The following is an 8,391-nucleotide window of genomic DNA, read 5'->3' on the forward strand; positions in this document are numbered from 1 at the left end:
TTTGAAACCGATGTGCCAAAAGTTAAAAGAAAAAAATGAATCATGAAAACAAAACCAAATCAATAACGGATTTGAAGAGTTTCTCGTCGGTATCACGGGTGAACTGTCAAGTATTAAATTGAGGACCACTAGACTAGAGTGCTTTACCCTGCCCATAGGCATACATGATGAACCAACCAACCAATCAATCTAATCTATAAATACTTGGAAAACCCATCTCCACAATTCCATGATAGCTATAGCAGAAGAATTTATTTTACAATTACAAGATGCCATGTGTGCAGATCTCCACCAATGTCTGCCTTGACGGAGTTGACACCGATTCTATCTTCGACCAAGCCACCAAAGCCATCGCTCGAATCATCGGACGACCGGAGAAAGTAACTCTCTCTCTCTCTCTCTCTATCTCCTTTATGTTGGTTTTATTAGATTACTTGATTCTTTCCTGTGCTTATTCAATTTCTTCAAATTGATTTGACTCTTTGCAACAATTTATTTCGTTTCGTCTTACTTCATTGGAGCATCCGGGTCCCGCTCTCTGTTTTTTTTCTCATTTACATGTGTCCGAAAATTTGATTGTTCGACCCCGCGCTTTTACACGTATTGAGTCCAAGCTCCACCACTGGATTGGACAGTGTTATTGGATATGTTTTGAGATATGAAATTTTGTTGGATCATTGGTAATTTGGATTTTGACTTTAACGCTATATGAACCAAAAACATTTGCAGAACGTGTTAAAATTTTGTTGAATTATGGTTACTTTTGGTTCTGGCTTTGACTTTTGGATTATCTGAACCTAAAATCATGTTATGAAATTTTTTGATCAAAATATACAAGTATTTTTGTAGGAAATAAAATCGCAGTTGATTAAAAAAGGGTAATAAATTTATCACATGATGAAACTAGAAGAATCTGTGTCTCCTCTAAAATGGTAAAGCATGATTCACATTGCAATTAATCATTACAATGTGTAGGTAGTAGCTTCTTCAAAATTGGGTCATATTGCATTTATGTTTTTATTTTAGTCATATCAAAATAAAGCTTTCTCTTGTCCTCCCTCATAGTTAGTGCTAGAATAGACACAAAATGAAAAATTAAATGTTTGCATGCATCATCCACATGCCAATAATGTTTTGAACACGGGTCCGGAAACTAGCTAAGCTGTTAATAGACTGGTTGGACGCTTGGACTGACTGGTCCAATTGGTCTTATTTGGACTAGGGGGTGTATATGGGCCGGTTTGGGGCTTAAACCGAACCGAAAACCGAAAATTCAGTTTTTAAGTTTTTAATAACTGGTTGGTTTCAGTTTGGCTTAAGCTTTTTAGGTTTATTCACCTGGGTTTGAAATTTTTGTGCCGAAATGAAAAACTGGCAAAATATAATGAATTTGGGCCTAAAACTTTGAAACTAAATATTTTTGTTAATTAATAATTAAGTGATTGTTATACATTTGGGTAAAAAAAATATACGGTTAACACTCTTCATAAAATACTAAAGAATTCAAAATTGTAAAATGAAAATTCATAAATTCAGTTCAGTTCGGTTATTCGGTTTTTATTACCTGCAAAACCAATTCAAAACCTAAAGTTCGTTTTTATTAATACATAAAACCGAGTCATCGGTTTTTGTGTGGGTTCGGTTCTTTCAATTGCAAATCGGTTTTCTCAGTTTTATGAGCACCCCTAATTTGAACCTTTCAGTTTTCAAAACATATGACACGAGTGGAATCTTAATTTATTCCTAGAAACTGAAATTGGGCCTACCATTAAGAAGTAGGTTTACCAAATTTGATTAATCTGACTGCAGTCAAAATTCTAATCCAAATCTGACCACTATTTTGGAGGCATTTTCTTAAATTAATGAAGTTGTATTTATATATATATTTTTATATGCAGTTTGTTATGGTGATATTGAAGGGATCAGTGGCTATATCATTTGAGAAGACCAAAGAACCAGCAGCATTTGCAGAGATAATATCAATGGGGGGCATCACCTCTGAAGTGAAGAAGAAACTTATATTTGAATTGGGAACAACATTACTTGAAAAGTTGTCAGTTCCAAGAACAAGATTCTTTGTAAAGGTGTTTGATACAACCATGGCCACTAAATATGCCAAACTCTAGCCTTTTTAGGGTGATTTTATTTTCTTGAAATAGTCCATGTATGTAATATACATATAAAAGATCAATGCAGACTTCAAATTGTGTTCAAATAAGTTGTACTCCCTTTATTAAATGTGAAAATAAAATCATTCTAATTTAGAGTTTTGATTTTTCCCTTGGATTATAGTACTCGTATTTTTAAACCAACATTTCAGGCTCTTATATGAATCAACTTTATAGGGGTAAATAGGGCTGAAAGAGCTCAAATTTGAAACCGGCATACCTTGGGCCACATGTGGAATTACGAGGCCCGTTAGCAATAAACGGAAAGGTCATGACCAGCTGGACCTTGTGGCAAAATCGCTCAGTTGTCAGCCCAAAATCTATCATCTAGGCCTTCGATTTTCACCAAAGAAGAATTTCCGGCAAGATTCTTAGCATTCAAAATCTTCCAAAAATAAGACGACGCACTTGCTAGCTGTCACATGTAATTTAGGCTGTCATTTACCATTTTTTGTGTCATTTCCTTTTATTTGTTATAACTTCGAAGTTTTGGCATACCTGCGATAGTTAGAAATACCTACACAACGGGGCCTAGTGTAATGTTTAACTCATTCATACATTAATAAAAAAAAAACCACTATCCTTGAAAATACGTTCTCTATTTGTTTTTGTTTTTGTTTTTGTTTTTTGCTTCTGCTATGGGTTACAGAAAGGTGATGAATTGATGTGGTTGCTAAAGTATACTGTTAGTGCATAAATGTCAAACAAAAGCCAAAACATGCGTTTCACGTTTGATGTAATTTAGCTTCCTTGACCTTTGACTTGGACCTACTAGACTAGCTAGTTTGTGCTGGTGTGCTGGTTTAGTTTGGTGTTGACCGGTTCAATCCAGTTGGTTAAACATGTTGGTCAGGTCTAGTTTCAAAGCTTGATTCCAACAAATTAGGCTAACAATTTATGACACAAACACGTCAGGAGTTAAAAGATGATTTAGCTTAACAAGTTTTATGTTATAAGCAGGTCGGCATGTTTAAAACACGATTAAAATCGTCTCTAAACTTGTCTTGACATGCTTAGACCCAACTAGATTATTAACTTGTGTACAACATGGGTAAAAATTAGTAAAATCGCCAGGTAAACATACATGTTTATTTATTTGAAGATATATAAAAACTTGTATTAATATGAACGGATAAATTTTCATATATATATATATATATATATATGATGAGTATCATTACAGAACTTTTAAATTATTTAAAAACTCTAAGGAACTTATAATAACTAACGTTTTTATAATAATTTTTGTATGTTAATATTACTTGATTATAGTTTTATCACTTTTATATTTATATGTATGATTACAATTATACAAATTAGTTTTTACACAAATCTAATTTTCTTTTACATATATGGAAGTTTGTTATTACATAAAATCACATATATGTAAACTTGTGATTTATATATGTAAATCAAAAATTTATATATCAAATACGTTAAAACTAATCTCAAATAATTTTATTATATAAAAAAAATTAAAAAAATATTTGGTTTTTAATAGTTCCTAAAAGTTCTTAACTTTTTCTCAATTCTTAAATGAAACATATATATATATATATATATATATATAGAGAGAGAAATGATCAAGAGAAAACTTATCTTTAGAGAGAAAACTCCTAAACAATTATTTTTAATTAAAAATAAAAAAATATTTTCAAAATTCTGTTTTTGCCATTATTCTTATATTTTCTTACCCTTCACTTGATATCACCCATACATATATATATATATATATATATATATATATATATATATAGGGGTGAGATCAAATGAAAATTACCCTTAAAAGAGAAAACTTAAGAACTTTTAAAAAACTATTTTCAACTTTAAAAAAAAAAAATTTTTGAAGTTTTTTTTCCTATTACTTTTATATGTTGTTATTGGTTCCCTAAAAAAAAAAAAAAACCCTTGTCGGTGTAGTGCACATGTGTAATAGTGTATATTGCATATATGCAAAAGTGTTGTATTGCATAGAATACAACACTATTGCACATATTTGATACACACTATTGTATATATGCAATGTAAGACTAATACGCACATCGAATACACATTAGTACGTATGTGTAATACAACATTAATACACATGCGCACTACATCGACTTTTATTTTACTATTATTTTTTCCATATAATACAACACTACTACACATATACAATACACAAATATTGAATATATGCAATTAAACACTATTGAACTTCAAAAAACCTAGTAATACACATGTGTAAATACAACGGTATCGCACAGTAATACGTATTTGTATTACAACGAGTTTTTTTATTTTTTCGAGTAAAGGTTACGAAAATATAAGAATAATGGCAAAAACAGAAATTTGAAAACATTTTTTTATTTTTAATTAAAAATAATTCTTTAAGAGTTTTTAAGTTTCCTCTCTAAAGATGAGTTTTCTCTTGATCCTTTCAATGTATATATATATATATATATATATATATATATATATATATGATTAGGTTCATTTCGGAGGTGTTTTTAGAACGAGAAGTGCAAGAAATAAATCTAAGCAATCATAATTTATCATTTCGTTTACCATTTTTTATTACAAGGGTATATTAATAAAAAAATGTTTTTTTTTTAAAATTTTTTTGGAACGTAACAATAAGTTACAGATTATTTTTTTTATATATAATTTATCAATTTTTCCAAATTATGTTTCAAATTTTGATAGCCTTCAACCAAATTATAACAAAACCCCTTTTATCGATTATTCAATCAAACCCACATATTTCAATTCAATTGTGTAGCTTTATCCCCAATTAAAACAATATATTTGATCATCAAAAATCCAATTTCGTTTATTCTATTTGCACACTTTAACTAAATTTTCACATATACTTTAATTTAGTGGAGGCCATTCTTCTAAGTTCTCCATTCAATATCAAACGTGTTAAATACTAACAATACACATTATAACCATACACATTATGTGTATGAGTTCTAAGTTCAATCATAATCTTAGATACTTAAATTATAAAAAAAAAACTTGTTTCACCAACTAAGGAAAGAAATTTGATGCATGTAAACTAAAATACACAACATACTGATTACAAAATACAAATAAAAAAATCAGAATTCTAACTACTGTGTTAATATTTTTAAGAATAATCTCATATCCACATAAGAGTTTGTGCTAAAACGTTGTATAAATGTTCCCGTGGTGCAACGAAGCATATCAAAAGTTTAAAAATATCGTAACTATCAAACAAATTTTAACATATAACAATGGTAAACATCAACCAAATTTATATATATAAAATGGTAAATACCAAACTACAAACTCAGATTTTAAATCCATCACGTTAACCAAAAAACTTTCAAACAATATAGTATAGAAACTCAACCAAATTCATAAAAAGGTCACAAACACTTGACCAACTAGTTTTACCTTAAACAAATATATTATGTTAAAAAATGAGTTAAAGCCATCAAATTAGTATATTATTAGTTGACAGCTCATGGTTCAACCAAACATTCATTTTAGACGCTAAAACCTCCTTAACATGTGATCTTTTCATGCTTATATTTGAAAGTATAGTCTTGGCCGCAAAATATACTTAAATCATATCGTATGCTTTTAGACGTCATCCTTCAACTTCCGTTTAATAGGATTTTTTAGCAAAGCCTTTTCTCATTTTGTTAGGAAGACTTTTCAAGTATGTCAAATGTCTTTTATTCTATATTTAAAACAAAAATAAATAAATAAATAAACACCTAACAAAAACAAGTAACGATATCAAACACCACTGCACAAAAAAGTCAATCATAAATGTTGATAAACATATTATATACTAACCTATATATACCTACACAACTATTCCATTTCGTCAGCCTTCCTACACTTATATTCTACCATTCTTACGTAGTAACAAAACCAATACACAAGCTATAACCAATATCTACATAAATTTAAAATACATTACCTAGATTCCTACATATCCCTACACACGATAAAACCAATATACAAAATACAACATACACACTTCCATGACCAACAAGATAAGTTCACATCTTTTGCAATACGATAATAACATTTACATTTTTTTCATGCATACATTAAATAGCCCTACACAGAAACAAAAACACATACATACTTTTCATGCATACATTAGATAGTCCTACACAAAAACAAAACACATACACAAATCTAACATATTCCTACAGAAATTTAGCATCCCTACACATGGACCGAGCATCAGAACCTCAACTAGTTAATACATATATTGCCTACTCCTACACAACAACAAAACAAATACACACAATCTAACAAATTCATACATAAATTTTAGAATCCCTACACAAGGACCAAACACAATAACCACATCCAATTAATACATATATTACATAATCCTACACAGCAAAAAAACACATACACATAATCTAACAGATTTCTACATAAATTTTAACATCCTTACACATGGACCGAACATCAAAACCACAACCAATTTGCACATATATTGCATGATCCTACATAGAAACAAAACAGTTACACATAATTTAACATATTCCTACATACACTTTAACATTCATACGCATGGATTGTATATCACACCTACAACCAATTACAAATTCTAGATCACCTATATAACATCTTTAGATTTCCTAATATTAAATATTAAATTTTAATAGTCAATTGTAAACAGTCTTTACACAAAATAGATTCCCCACCATAGCCTACAACTCCAGTAAACCCTCATCCAAAAAAACTGATACTGTTTATATTAGCCCATCTGATTTACCTACCCAATTTGCAGATAATCTCTACACAGCCAACACACATACATATACATATCATTTCGTTACACTAACCGTACATTGTCTGCTCTTCTAGATAATCTTACACACCCTACACATATGATTGCAATACCATAAATGATTACATTAACTAGTGTAGCCGGATGAAAACCTGAGATTTTTCCCCTGATTCCCTTTTTTTTTCAAATCCCTAGTTTTTCCCCAAATCAATAAATTCAGAAATAGAGTTTATATTTTGATTATGAATTTTATATATATTGATTCCTAAAACACAGATGCATTGAGTTATAACAAAAAGAAAAGGAAACTGAAAAAAATAACACTATACTAACCTTAATATACATAAGCAATTAGTGGATTGGAGAGGAGATTGAGATTCTAAAGATTCTTGAAATCGATTGGATTGGTGATCAAAGATTTGTAGATTTAAATATTGTTGATGATGATGGGAGAACTGATCTAGAAATCGATTAGTGAGGATGTTGAAGAGAATTAATTAGGGCATAAAAGGGGGGAACCGATTATGTACGTTTTAATTGGTTAAGCCTACACCAAAAGACTAATCTATCCTTTTTACTTAAAAACATGTTAAAATATTGTGTTGGTAATTACACGTATGCCACTTCTAATATATACCATTGATTACATATAATGATCAACATTAACTTCTCGCTATAATTTCACTTTCTCGCATAAACCATCCCCTATATATACATACATGTGTGTGTGTATATATATAGAGGATTTGGATCATATGAGAACCTTTTGAGAATTGAGAACTTTAAGAACCGTTTAAAGCCACCAGTTTTTCTTGATTTAAAATTAACTTAAAAGGGTAGAAAAGGAATTTAACATCAACAAAAACACGATCAAACCGTGTCCCTATCTGCCCCTGCCTCTTAATTCAGAGAAGATCGTATTTTAGATTTCAAATTGAAGGATCTAGGGTTCGTATTTTCTCTATCGCGGTTCAATTCCTATAAGGTAATCTTCAAAACTAATTTTGATTTTAGGCGATTTAGGTTATAGATTATAATCTTCAATTGTTATTCTCTCAAAAGCGCTAATCGTTTTTTTAGGTGATTTAGGTTATAGATTGTAAACTTCATCCGATCGTTTTTATGTAAATTGGTGATAGATTTGAAACTTTTTCAATTCTGATTTGTTTCAATTTTAGGTGATAGATTTTTGAAATTAATAATGGATGTTTCAATTACCGGATCAATTACTAGATCTACATCTCACTCAATTAAAAAAGTAAACAGTGTTAGACAAGGTAATTATATTTTTTCATTTTTGCTGCTTAATTGCTTAATGATACATTGTATGTTAATAGTTTTGTACATACATATATATTAAAAACAGTTTAATATACATGTTGTTGTTTAATACTTCTGTACATATATGTTGCTGCTTAATTGCTGGTTAATAGTTCTGTACATATATATATGTAT

The 8,391-nt window shown here is 29.7% G+C and overlaps 1 protein-coding gene across 1 annotated transcript; it reads left to right on the plus strand.

Moving 5' to 3' along the window:
• Window positions 1-269: 269 nt before the first annotated feature.
• Window positions 270-2,270, plus strand: LOC143613977 (uncharacterized). Its single transcript, XM_077087545.1, has 2 exons — window positions 270-380; window positions 1,899-2,270. Exons 1-2 carry the CDS (start codon window positions 270-272, stop codon window positions 2,124-2,126), a joined length of 339 nt encoding a protein of 112 aa, XP_076943660.1. The 3' UTR covers window positions 2,127-2,270.
• Window positions 2,271-8,391: the final 6,121 nt, after the last annotated feature.

The sequence above is a fragment of the Bidens hawaiensis genome, unplaced genomic scaffold, assembly GCF_021521415.1.
Source record: "Bidens hawaiensis isolate Kalapana, Puna unplaced genomic scaffold, B.hawaiensis_p1.1 tig00038589_1, whole genome shotgun sequence".
NCBI lineage: Eukaryota > Viridiplantae > Streptophyta > Magnoliopsida > Asterales > Asteraceae > Bidens > Bidens hawaiensis.

Excerpts from the sequence above, each read along its gene's own strand:
- LOC143613977 (XM_077087545.1), top strand. The coding sequence starts at position 270 with ATGCCATGTGTGCAGATCTCCACCAATGTCTGCCTTGACGGAGTTGAC. Across the intron at positions 381-1,898 it reads TCATCGGACGACCGGAGAAA|TTTGTTATGGTGATATTGAA; the intron begins GTAACTCTCTCT and ends TTTTATATGCAG.